This window comes from Cantharellus anzutake (genome assembly GCF_015039405.1).
Source record: "Cantharellus anzutake strain C23 chromosome Unknown EI90scaffold_49, whole genome shotgun sequence".
NCBI classification, from domain to species: domain Eukaryota; kingdom Fungi; phylum Basidiomycota; class Agaricomycetes; order Cantharellales; family Hydnaceae; genus Cantharellus; species Cantharellus anzutake.
Window position 1 is genome coordinate 505,519 of NW_024066999.1, and position 13,075 is coordinate 518,593.

At 50.8% G+C, this 13,075-nt stretch overlaps 1 protein-coding gene across 1 annotated transcript; it reads right to left on the reverse strand.

Annotated features, from left to right (window-relative positions):
* Positions 1-9,604: 9,604 nt before the first annotated feature.
* Positions 9,605-10,324, reverse strand: EI90DRAFT_3128423 (uncharacterized protein; the record flags this gene model as incomplete). Its single annotated transcript, XM_039064092.1, has 2 exons — positions 9,605-9,631; positions 9,677-10,324. The coding sequence occupies 2 exons, from the start codon at positions 10,322-10,324 to the stop codon at positions 9,605-9,607; spliced, it is 675 nt and encodes a 224-aa protein (XP_038912586.1).
* Between the last annotated feature and the right edge of the window lie 2,751 nt (positions 10,325-13,075).

Sequence of the window (13,075 nt, forward strand, 5' to 3'; positions counted from 1 at the left end):
TGAAACCCAGATGGAAAGAGGATACATCCTCGAAAAACTCGAGGAAAACTGACCAAAAGTCAGTTCCAATTTGCGGCAAATGCAGCAAAATAGGGCAAACAAAAGATTGCCCAAGACACAATATAACGAGCGATGAAAAACCAAGGCGCATAGCTGCCATGGAGATCGCGAACTCAACGGATGAAGAGTCGAAAGGCTCATCAGATGAGAAACCAGAGAACAACTCTGGTAACTCCGAAGCATCACGCTTCGAAGTAGAGGACCCATACAAAGGACCTCAATACTCACCCGACTCAGAGGGTGAGGAAGTCAACGTCGGGACCATAAGGATGGGCCCAATGTCAGTCGTCGATCACGACGACATAAATTACAAAATCAAACTGGCTGTAGCACACCAGTTAGAAAACACAGCAGACGAAAAAGTCACCAAAGCCTTGGTGGAAGCACCAAGAAAAGACGCCTTGGGGAAATACACCAAAGTACCCAAGGAAAACAAGGACAAAGGGAAGAAGGACCAAAAGTCCATTGAAACCCAGTCCCCCTTGTTTGATGCGAAATTCCGCATCTCAAAAGATGCGGGAAAATACCCTGCAAACAGACCGCTCTCAACAAAGAGAACGCTAACGGCCCACATAAAAATAGCAGGCATAAAAGCCTATGCACTATTCGATAGTGGAGCCGAAACGGACGCTTTATCGCTGGACTTTGTCCGCGCAGTCCACATCCCAATTCTCCAATTGGAGAACCCAGTCGTCCTTCAAATGGGGACGAAAGGAACAAGATCACAGATCCTGTTCGGAACCAACGTGGACGTTGAGATCAATGGCCACATAGAAAAACACTACTTCGATGTAATTAACATCAACAGATACGATGCCATCTTTGGCACCCCCTGGTTAAACAAAAACCAGGTAAGCTTAGACTTCTGGTCCCACAAAGTGAGAACGGTGAACAAGGGCAACATAGACACCCTTGGAATAAGCGAAGACCATGTGACGAGATCACACGGATGGAAAACTCGAGCAAGAGCCCGAGAACAACCAAAAAAGAAGCCCCCCTGACAGGGAGGCGGGATTGAAACACACCTCAGGGTAATCAAAAGAAAATACCCTGAAGGTTGGCCCAATCCTAGTCCGGAAGGACTAGAACTTCCAGACGTACCACACCTGGAAGGTCTCTCCATGAACAACCCCGAGTTCGAAATACTCAGGGAGTGGTGGAGAGAAAAATTTGAAACTGTAATGGTGCCAGCGCCATTAGAAATGCCTCCCTTGAGGGAGGTGAACCATCGAATCCCGTTGAAGGATCCGAACAAGAAATTTCAGGAAAACACCCCAAGATGTCCTGCAGCACTGCAGGAAGCACTAGTGACCAAAATAGATCGCTATGTAAAAGCAGGATGGTGGTATCCCGCAAACAGCGAGCGAGCATGCCCGCTACTGTGCATCTGCAAAGCAGATGGATCTTTGCACATGGTAATAGATGCGAGGAACCGTAACTCAAACACGATCCTCGACGTCACACCAATGCCAGACATGCGACTGATCCAAGAATCAGTCGCCAGAGCAACATACCGATCCAAGATCGATATGTCGGACACATACGAACAAATACATGTGGATCCAGACGACGTCCATAGGACGACATTCTCCACGCCCCACGGGACATACAACTCGAACACGATGCAGCAAGGAGACTGCAACGCTCCCTGCACCTTCCAGCGCGCACTGACCTGGGAACTACGAGGTGAAGTAGGCAGACACCTACACGTCTGGTTTGACGATATATTCACCAGCACAAGCTCGGTGGAAAACCACAATAAAGCACTATTGTGGTTATTCACTCACCTAAAAGGGGCGAAATTCTACATAAGCCAGAAAAAATTCCAGCCATTTGCCCCAATCCTAGACATTCTAGGAAGCCGAGTGGACGAACAAGGCATCCACACTCAAGCAGATAAAATGGAAAAAATCCGCAACTGGCGAGAGCCAGTAGACCACACAGGAGTCCTAAGATTCCTGGGAATGGTAGAATATCTATCGATATTCATGCCAAACGTCAGCGGTTACACAGGACCACTGCAAACAATCTGTTCAAACAAGCAGACATTCAGGTGGACACCACTCCACCAGAAATGCTTTGACAAAATCAAACGTCTAGCATGCAGGGCTCCGATCCTGAAGCCCGTCCAGTGGAACCCACCGGAAAGCCTCTCAGAAGAAGAGAGGACCAAACTCCACGTCTGGGTCATAACAGACGCATGCCCAGCGGGCATGGGTGCATTAATTGGACAAGGCAAAAGGTGGCAGACTTGCTGCCCAGCCGCATTCATGTCCAAAAAGTTCACCAACACACAATGTAGGTACTTCGCCTACGAGCTCGAGGCACTGGGTGTCCTCGAAGCACTCATGAGATGGCAAGACGACCTCATGGGAGGCCGTGAATTCACAGTAATCACGGACCACAAAGCTTTGGAATATTTCAAAGCGAAAAACCACAACTCAGGGAGACACCTGAGATCGCAAGCCTTTTTCGCAAGCTTCAATTGCGAAATAAAATACGTGGAAGGCCACAAAAACAAAGTGGCAGATGCACTATCACGATACTACGACTCGTCAACGGACGAGGATCTGCATTTCGACGACTATGTGTCGGCAGACATCCACCTGGACAAAAATGCAGAAGACATCATCCCCGACAGAATCGAGGAATACGAAGAACTGCTACTAAGCAGTACCCTGAGTAAAAACTCAGAGAGAAAGAGACTCGCAGCGATACGTGCGAGAAATACCCTAGAGGAAGCTCTGGGGGGAGCGATAACCTAGAGGAAACTCTAGGGGGGAGCGCCCAAAATCTGGAAGAAATCATAAGTCCAGAAGAGAACCTTCGAAAACAATTCGAAGAAAAAGACCTCATTGAGGCAATAAAATCTGGATACTTGAAAAGCCAGATCCACCGGGAAATCCTAGAGAACCCAGGGAACTTCAAAAACTTCTCCGTAAAAGATGGGCTGATAACCCGACTTGGAGAAGGAGGAACGACCCAAATAGTAGTCCCGAAAGGAAACTACGAAAGGAAGTCCATTCGGGGAATAATCCTCGAGAACATCCACGAAACACTTGGACACCTAGGATCCAAGAAAACAGTGGAAACCCTCCATCGACACTTCTGGTGGAAGTCGATGAGAAAGGATACCCACAAGTTCTGCAGGTCTTGCGGAACTTGTCAAACAACAAAGAAAAGAACCAGGAGAAATCCTGGAATGCTTCACCCACTCCCGACCCCGGAGACACCATGGTCGTCAATAGCCATGGACTTCACAGGTCCATTCCCAACAAGCTTGGGATATGATTACCTCTGGATAATCATTTGTAGGTTGACGTCCAACATCCACCTAATTCCAATAAAGACAACAACGAACACACTAGAACTAGCATTCGTATTTCTTCGTGAAGTTGTAAGACTCCACGGTCTACCACACTCGATCATATCAGATCAAGACTCAAAATTCACGTCAAAATTTTGGCGTGAACTACACTGAATACTCGGTGTACAGTTGAAATTCACAACTGCATTCCACCCGCAAGGCGACGGCCAAGCGGAAAGAATGATACAAAAAGTAGTATAAATACTACACGCGATGGTTAGACCAGACCAATGCGACTGGGCAGCGAAACTGTCGATGGCGGAATTCGCGATCAATGCGAGCTTGAACACATCGACAGGATTTGCCCCATTCGAATTAATCTACAGCCATATGCCAAAGATGTGCCTAACAGCACCACTCTCGGACTACCCGGGAGTAAATGACTTCGCTCAAAAAGCGAAGGAAAACCTCATGGCAGCACACAATGCGATAATACATAATCGCGCTGCTCAAACAATCCAGGCGAATAAGAAAAGATGCCCGGACCCACCTTTGAGAAAAGGTGAGCTCGCATATTTATCCACGGATAAGCTGAACCTACCCAAAGGCAGGGCAGGAAAACTAAAGCCCTTATACATAGGGCCTTACGAAATTCTGGAAACATTTCCAGAGACGTCAAACTACGTCCTCAAGTTGCCACCACAACTTGAACAATGCGGAATCCACCCAAGATTCCATGTATCCCGGCTTGTACCTCACAAGCCGAATGACCAGGAAATCTTCCCAAATAGGGAAGTAAACATATTCTACGATTTTGGGGAAGACCCCGATCGCAAAGCAGTAGTTCGCAAAATCCTAAACCACGTGTGGGTTCACAACGAACTCTGGTTTAAGGTCAAATGGGAACTAGGGGACACCACATGGGAACCCCTAGGAAATTGCAACGACCTCGTCCACCTGGACGAGTACCTCACCTTACAAAATGTAAGGGAACCAGAAAAACTCCCTATCAAAGAAGACAGGGAACTCTCGGCATCACTATGCTGAAAGAGGGCTCGCGGCTCTCTATGCCGACTAAGCTCGTGGGGCCAAACTCTCCAACACCTCTACTTTCTCTCTTGACTTCGCTATGCTCTCGATCCTTAACTCCGCGGTGGGTTCTCCAGGATTTCCGCAAGGTCCGGGCTCAGCGTCCACTACTCACTCGTTGTGAGCTAGACAGCTGCCCTTATTCCTACTGTTGGAATTCCACACACTCACACCCTCTCTAGTGCGTCCTAGCACCTTAGAGAAAATTGGGGGAGGGGAGAACTTCTATTCCAAAATCCGGTATGTACAGGATATAAGGAACAATTATTTTTAGAATAATTGATGAGAAATATTGGTACCATATGGCACCTGCATACCTTATTAGGCAAAGTAATAAAAAAGAGTAACAGTAACAATAAAAGAATATCAATCAATATCTGAAATGATGGCAAAATATGAAAATAAGAGAAAATAAGCGATATCTCAATGGATTTACGGAATTAAGAGCCTAAATTGGAAATGCGGCCGGAGATAACTCTCACACAGCCAATGAGCATTTTTACCGATTTATTAGACGCTGTGGGAACGAGTGAGGCTGGAATTCTGGGTTGCCGCTTGAGATTCCCACGCCCGCACATACTCGTGACCTGCCATGCCTAACTTCTCCAACATAGAACTCTGTCAATTCTCCACCGATTGGGACGTTATTGGTATCGTCGGAATCGTACGAAATAGCACTATTTTTGGATACCAAATCTGTACTGAGTCATCACGTGAATGGAAGTAGATTTCTGAATGTTGGAAGCGGGTATCTGAGCCGGCTCTGTGCGTGGGCGATTATCCCGCCTACAATGCCCCCAAAAACGGAGGCGGAGGAAGTAAAGCCAAGGGACGATGGCCCACAGCCAAGAGCGTGGGAAAGTTCTGGGCGAGTAACTTGCCCGGACAGTGTCAGGGCACACCCTGCCCGACCCTCGCTCCGCTCCCCCACTCCGCACCGCTTCTCCCCTTCCTTTCTCCTCTCTCCTTTCTTTCTTTCTTTCTTTCTTTCTTTCTTTCTCACATGGACCACCTTTCCCGCTGCTCAATGTATCACCGGTGCACACGCCCATTCCCCCTCTTGTATCTCACTGTTCCTATATCGCCGCCATCGCCGCCGCACTTACCCCGCACCCACAGCGGGCGCTCTCGGGATCTCCCGCGGAGGCACCCGGAGAGCCGTGGCTGTGTGCAAGGGTGACGTGGCGTGCCCCATGTGACCAATAATAACTCACATTCCCACTTCAGACTAAGTGGTTGGGGACGCTCACCCCGTGACGAGATCGCCGCTACGCACAGCTGCTACTCGTCCCACCGAGTCCCGCATGCCGGGACCTCGCCGCTTTCGGAGCTGTCCCTGACAGACAGCCACACCATGTACTAGAGATCACATGGGCTAGGCGAGTAACTCGCCTAGACCACGTGAACCACAGGCTCATGTGCAAAAGAACACACAACTGTGGCGAATCCCATGCATGCAAGAACGAAAACCCCTCCCACCACCACGAGTAACATAACAACAAAATGTCGTTCTCTGGGGGAGGCAACCCTCGGTTCGATCCTGTCAGGGCATACACCCTGACCTAGCCCATACCCGCATCCACACCTGCACCCACAACCGCACCCGGCTGTTGCACTCCCCGCGCGCGCCCTGTGCCGGACGCTCAGTGCGGCTGGAGGGCCTGGACCTCGGGTCTCGGGTCTCATGTGACTTCCGGATATCTCCGGAAGTTTTCGATGTATTGTGGCCACTGTGGGAAGATGAGAAGTTAACTTCCTTCTCATCTCTGACCCACAGTAGGCAAGTTGTATATACTTGCCTCTCTTCTATATATCATCTCTGACCCACAGTAGGTTGTGCCCTGGACAGGGCTGGTTACACCTGGGACTGTGGACCATAGGGGAGGGTCATGGGGACTCGGGAGTCGTCCCCTGACAGATCCAAACAAACCACCGGATATCGAAATACGACAACCCGGGGAGCAAGGCTCCCCGGAACAACAACAACACCAGGCGCAGATAAGTGCCATGGATTACACGACGCACGCAGCACAAATGAGTGCTGCGAACCAACAACCATCCGCGTTGCTAACAGGCACCGCATACCCCCAGCCTCCCCAAAGAGGCTTCCAACCATATGCGGTGCAAACTGCACCGATGGCGCAACAAGCGCCATTCCAGGGGCAGCATTTGCTGCTGCAGCCCCAGGCATACTCCCCAGGGAACTTCCCTGGCCAGATCAACCCCTGGATTAGCCAATTCGGCCCAGGTCCAACAACACCCCAGCCAAATGCAGGCTGGGAATCAGCCATCGTGTCAGCGGTAGCTGCTCAGACAGGTCAGCTCCGTGAGGAGCTGAAAGAGATGAAGTCCCTCGTAGGAGGGAGACGAGGGAGCGACAGCAGCTCCTCGTCCAGACCGTCCAAACAGGCACGGTCTGATAACTCGAGGGTGTCAGAAGATGCCTGCGACCATTGCACCCACTGGAGGCGCGAATACAACAGAGCACGAAGAGATGCTGAGGGCATCTTTGACTCTCTGAAAGACACAGAGAGAGAAGTCGATCTCCAAAAAAGGGAGATCAAATTACTGAAACGCGAGCTCAGAGAGGCACGCGCACTGGCAGACCTCGCTGCCAAACCCATCATGACGGGGGCCTCCCAGGTCAGGGGGAGGGGATACGGTTCCGGGCCTCATGAGGCGCGACCCCACATGGGGACTAGCGCATCAAGGGGTGGGGCACCGACTATCCCGCCACCCCGTAGGCAGGCGACCCTGTCCGGGTTGCATAAGGGCCCGCCCTCAGAGGGGCAAACCCATGTCGAGGGGAAGAGGGAGAGCGGTAGGCAACTGACGGCAGACCCTAAAACGGGGACCACTGCCAGAGGTGGCGGGCCACTGAGTACCTCAGCACCCTATGGGCAAGCTACCCTGCAGGGAAGTGTCCACATGTTATACGAGACTGCCGAACTCAACGAGTTCGGCAAAGTCGAAGCTCCAGTTGACATAACAATCGACCCCAACTTCCCCATGAGGAGAATAGCAGGGTCAGAAGCGGCGCATGACGCCGCATATGCTTGGTGGACAAGCGTGAGTGGGAAAGAATTCGTACACTGGTACGAACAGGCTGAAGCTGCCTTCAAAAGCGGCAAGGTACACAGAACCCTTCGTGAAAAAGCGAAGGAAACCGAGAAATACTTCTTGGGACTCCTGAGTATCGCAAGACTCGTGGAGGAATATAATTCCCCAGAGAATAAGGGAAAAATCTCCTGGGAAAGTCTAGGCAAAGCTGCCTACTTAAAGTCCCAGTTCAAACCACTCAGGACTCCTGAGGAACATGCCGCAAGAACTGCAGAATGGGAAGCGAAAGCTTCCAAATACCGGGAAAGAGACACAAGTCTCTGTGCTGGACAACCAGCCCAACGACCACCCTTCCCCACGGGAAGAACGGTAGACCTACCATACTCTACACCTGAGCCAAGCAGCTCAGGAACACAACAACCTGCTCCCACCCAGGGAGCACCCACTTCGTCGAGCCCACAGCCCGACAATGTAGCCCAGGCTACGTCATCGCATCTGACGCAGCAATCGGATGTCCAGATGAACAACCCGGAGGAAAACCCTCCTCTGGGGCAATGACTCCACCCTTGAGAGAGGGGAAAGTGACACAGTAATATGCCATCGAGGCGCCCGTGAAAACACCTTCCCCCAACTCGAGGCCCCGCACACAATACTGTATGCGAGGAACCGCAAGTAACAATTGCGGAAATCTCCACTCCATCAAAAGACCCACATCCACCACCGCTCGTGTGTAAACACCACGTACACACGAACCCTCACAGAACAAGTGAGGAACACCAAAGACATACAACCTTTGGGTCGAAATTCATTTTCGACAAACTCCACCATTTTTTTTCTCTCCCTGCGATACCAATGTATCGCCGTTCACTTCAAAGTAATGGCCCACACTCATTCATTCCTTAAACCCCCTCTCTTTTCTTCACCGACATGTACAAAATTGCCCACTTCAAAGTGGCGACAACAAAACACTCATTGATAATTCCAAACTCAATGTAAATCAATTATTAAAACTCTGTTTTATTCACTGTCAACCTTGTATGCATCGCAAATGCAACGCAAGGGGGAGAATGTCAGGGCAATAGCCCCGAACCCCGAGCCACATGTAAATTAGATACATATAGTCATGTGGGCAAGTGGGAACCTCCGGGTAACTGCTTACACACCACCGTAAAATACACAAACTTGTATCACTTACGGCCTTGTGTGCTGAGCTACCCAAAGACCTCACACGAAATGAATTGGAATTCAAACACTCACTCGCTTGCAACGAGAGCTTGCTTTTGCTCCAATCTTACAGCATTGGGAATTGCTCTATTGTCAGGTGGGATCCCAATGGAGTTGCACTGCTTCAGATAGAGCTCCCAGTGCTCTCCCCCACTACGGGAAATGTGCCTGCAAAGTGTGCTGGAGCCGGAACCAGCAGAAAAGTGTGGCGTCAACTGTTTTGATCGTCTCCCTTTGTCATAAGCCGATCTTTTGTGTGTAAGTGATCATCTATTAGTGGATTGATAGATATTGTCATATCTATCCCCAGCCATCGACTTCCGGTCCCTCCGATTCCTCCGTTCTAACTCCGCTCCTCCCTCACTAACCTCGGAGCCCCCCTATTCCGCAATCCTCTCGGTACCCCTCGATGGTCACCACCCCCTCATTTCAATTTATTACCTACGCCTCCCTAAGTACGGAGCCCCGAAGACTTCCGGACAGCTCCAACGTCCGCTAGCGCACCCCCGCCTCCGCTGGGCAATACACTCGCATGCCCTGCAGAGCCCACCTTTGGGCCTATCCCTCCTTTCCGTTTCTGGGTTATCGCCTGCCTTTCCGCTAACCCCGTGAACCGACTCGTCAGTAATATTCAGTCGGCTAATGTTTAAACCCCGTTAGCTCCGCTCCATTCAGCTCCGCCAATTGCGGACCCGTCTCTGCTGTAACCATATATATATCCCAACTTGTACATAGGTTACACCCCAGTAGAAAAATCAACTAGAGTTACCCCCTAGGTTCTAATTGCCAGTCAGTAAGTTAGGGCACAGACGTGTCACTAGGCACAGCGCTCTTGGCAGAAGTCGCTGAGGCCGAAGCCCTCCGTTATGGAGACATTCCTTCGTCTCGAATCTGGTCTCTGACAGATATTGAGACTTACTGGCATACTCGACATACCCGATAGCTCTCTTGCCCATCCTGGATGACCTCAGTAAACACAGTTTCGAGGTCTTGCAGCCACCATGCTTTCCGAGATAACTTAATGGCTTTGGCAGCACATGCATCTCCATGGGCAAACTCCTCTGGATCTTCATTGGCCCCAGGTGCAATCTCATCATCACTGTCCCGATCCACCTCATTTTCAGACCCAGACATGGGTGCCGGAATCTTTGCTGCATCGTCAGTTCGAGCTCGTTTTTTCCTCCCATGGCCATGCTTGTTGTGCTTCTTCAAAATGACTTGTTCTTTGGCTACTTCTCCATCTGATACTGAGGATTCCCTGGACATTTCAGTAGGAAGAAGCTTGGTTGCCCTTTTATTTTTGTTCCTTGCGGTGAGTTTTTGCCGTTCCAATGCCTCAATTGGATTTTCGCGCATGATTTGCTTCACAATCTGCTTGGGCCTAGGAGTGCGATGAATAGTTGGCAAATCATCATTTGGGTTGTAGCCTTCAGAATTGGGGGGGCAATGGGGTTGGATGTCTGAAGGGCTATAAACAAATTGATCCGGTTTATCAGCAGCATCACGCAAATTACCATCCGGACCCAGCATTGGGTTTTCAGGGTCCGTGTGCCACCCACTTTCACCACCAGAGAGTGTCTCCATTAGTAGGATTTAACAAGTTGTGATGGCAAAGTTGTATAGCGATTTCTCGGCCAACTGTCAGGGTACAACCGGGTCTGGACTGTTTACTCATGACTGATGACACATCAACTCCAGACCAGCACTGCCTGATCACTATCCCCGGACTGACACGGACATGTAATATATTCCCTCTTGTAAAGCGGCCCTGCATTGCCGAGTACCCTGACCTTATCATTTCCTGAGTAGCAAGCGGGGAGGGTAACTTTCTTCTCTCATTTTCCCCCTTGCTGCTCAGCTGGAATCTCCATCACAACCTGCTCTATTGGGTTCCCCCATTGAAACCGACCCTCTCCCTTTCGGTCTCAGCTCCAGCGAGAGCTCCGGATTCCTCAACTTAGATACCGAGCAGCTCTGTTAGACACTGGTCCGGGGTCGGCACCGAAGGTCGCCGTTGCAGGCTGCTATAGGCCGCGATGGCTGTGATGCCGCGAACAAGGCCCGGGGGTAGGGCATTTGGCCTCAGCAACTCTAAAGGGAGTGCTGTGCCCCCTAGCTGTCTCTTGGCCCTCATTTTGGACTCACTGGGGTTGCCTTGTTGGAGTCAGGACTTAGGGGTCATGGTCACATCGATATTAGAGCTAAGGTACAATAAAGTAACATACAGGATATATATAGGGAGGAAGAATGAATGGAGGCGGACCCGGGCCGAAGGCCGAAGGGTCCGGAAGCAAACAAGAATAAGGAGCGGGGTTGGCCGCACAGTGGCCGGCAATGACCGAGGGTCAAAACAAACAATAACAGATAAATAAAGGAAGGAGCATAGGGCTGCGATAGCGGCGATGGTATCATAGCGGTGCTGGACTCGGAGTTGGGCCGGAGTCGGGTGCGGGGATGGTAGCGGCCCTGTAGGGGCCAAGTGGGCAGGGTAGAGGAGTCGCACTGGGCACAGTGCTGGAGGCAGACTCGGGGCAGGAAGGTTGGTGTGGCTGTGGGGGAGTCGGCCAGGTGCAGGGGAGCCTAGGGGCAAGCGGGGGAGTGAGCAGGGAGTCCTCATGGAGGATAGGGCTGAGGTCGGGGCTCGTGCTCATGCTTGCATAGCAGTAACGGGCTCGGGCAGCATCAGGATGGGCGGGGAACAGGCCGGAATGCACGGCCGTGACAAGCTCGGTACTCTGACACCAACCCCGAGTGTAAACTCAACACTGTAAAATTGCAAATGAAATATTTTATTAATGCTTCTGCAGCTTATATGTACACAATATAAGATTGAAATCTTCAGTGGTCCTGCAGTCCGGTTCGGTTTGGGACCGGTTCGGATTTTCCTCTCAACCTAGACGACCAGAACTGAACCGCCACAGGATGTCAGGGCACACCTGCCTGACCCCACGCTGCACCCCGCGCCGTACCGCACTACCCCATTATCACTCCCTGTCTCCCCTCCCCCATTTTCCCCCTTTTCTCTATCTCTATCTCTATTTCTATTCTACAGTCGATTTCCCTTTCTCCATGTACTACTACATACCTGACCCCGCCCCCCTGATCGCCGCACGCGCCGCGCACACTCCTGCCTACTGAGCGGCCACCTCCGGGATCTCCTGCGGAGACACCCAGGGAGGCGCGGCTGTGTGCGGAGATGATGTGGCTTCCTCCACGTGACCCTGGCCGCATGTATATAATAGTGCCTGGGGTGGGAACAGAAGAAGCAGCCTTCTTCTCAACTTCCCACTTCAGGTAAGTACCGTAGCTTTCCCCTTTTAATGATAATCACCAACTTCCCACTTCAGACTAAGTGGTCGGGGACACTCACCCTGCGACGGGATCGCCGCTACACACAGCTGCTACTCGTCCCACCAAGTCCCGCACGCAGGGACCTTGCCACTTTCGGAGCTGTCCCTGACACAGGACCAAGCCCGAACCGAACCATGGTTCAGTCCCACTATGGTTCGGTCCCTGGTCCGGGACTGGTTCGAACCGGTCCTTTATGAACTTCGGCACCCCTACCCACAGCATCAAAACCGTCAAAAACCTATCTCATATAACACATAAAGTGGTACCACATCTGGCCTATGTATTTTCATCAGCTGTTGGATAGTTGTTGTAATATAACGCCATGAAATGTTTCCCAGGTGTTCAAATGATAATGCATGACCAAAGCATTGGTGAAGTTCTAGCCAGGATATGGGTTGTGATTGGGATGCCGCAATACGGGATTTTCCGACAAATGTATGGTTTGAGCTCGTGACCAGAACGTTTGGATCCGTGAGCCAGCCGCGAACGACAGCTAACCTAAATGCCCCACCCAGCGCGTTCCACAAAGAGCACGTGAATGGCCACGTGCTTCTTTTTTTTCGGAGAAGAAATTGTTTATTTTCTGTATGTCACTGATTCCGGTTTCTCACAATTTGTATCGTCTGTGATTCTGTGATAATACATATTACATATTTATAATTATAATTTCAACGGCAGCCGATATCGGTGGTTCTTTACCCTAATGGTTAAGACCGAGCCTTGGTCGGTCCATCTTGCTTTAGGGATGATGATTCCTGTTCGATTCAGAGTTGTTGTTTCTTTTTTGCCGTTGTTGTTGCTGCTGTTGGGCCGGGGGTTGGGAGGTTGGGTCGGGTGGTTGGGTCGGGTGGTTGTGGTTGTGTGTTTGTGGTTGTGTGTTTATTCAATTTTGAATCGGTTGGGCATTGGGTAGGGGGTTTGGGTGTTAGGTGGGTTGGGGGGTTGGGGGGTTGGGTTAGGGGGTTGGGTTAGGGGGTTGGGATG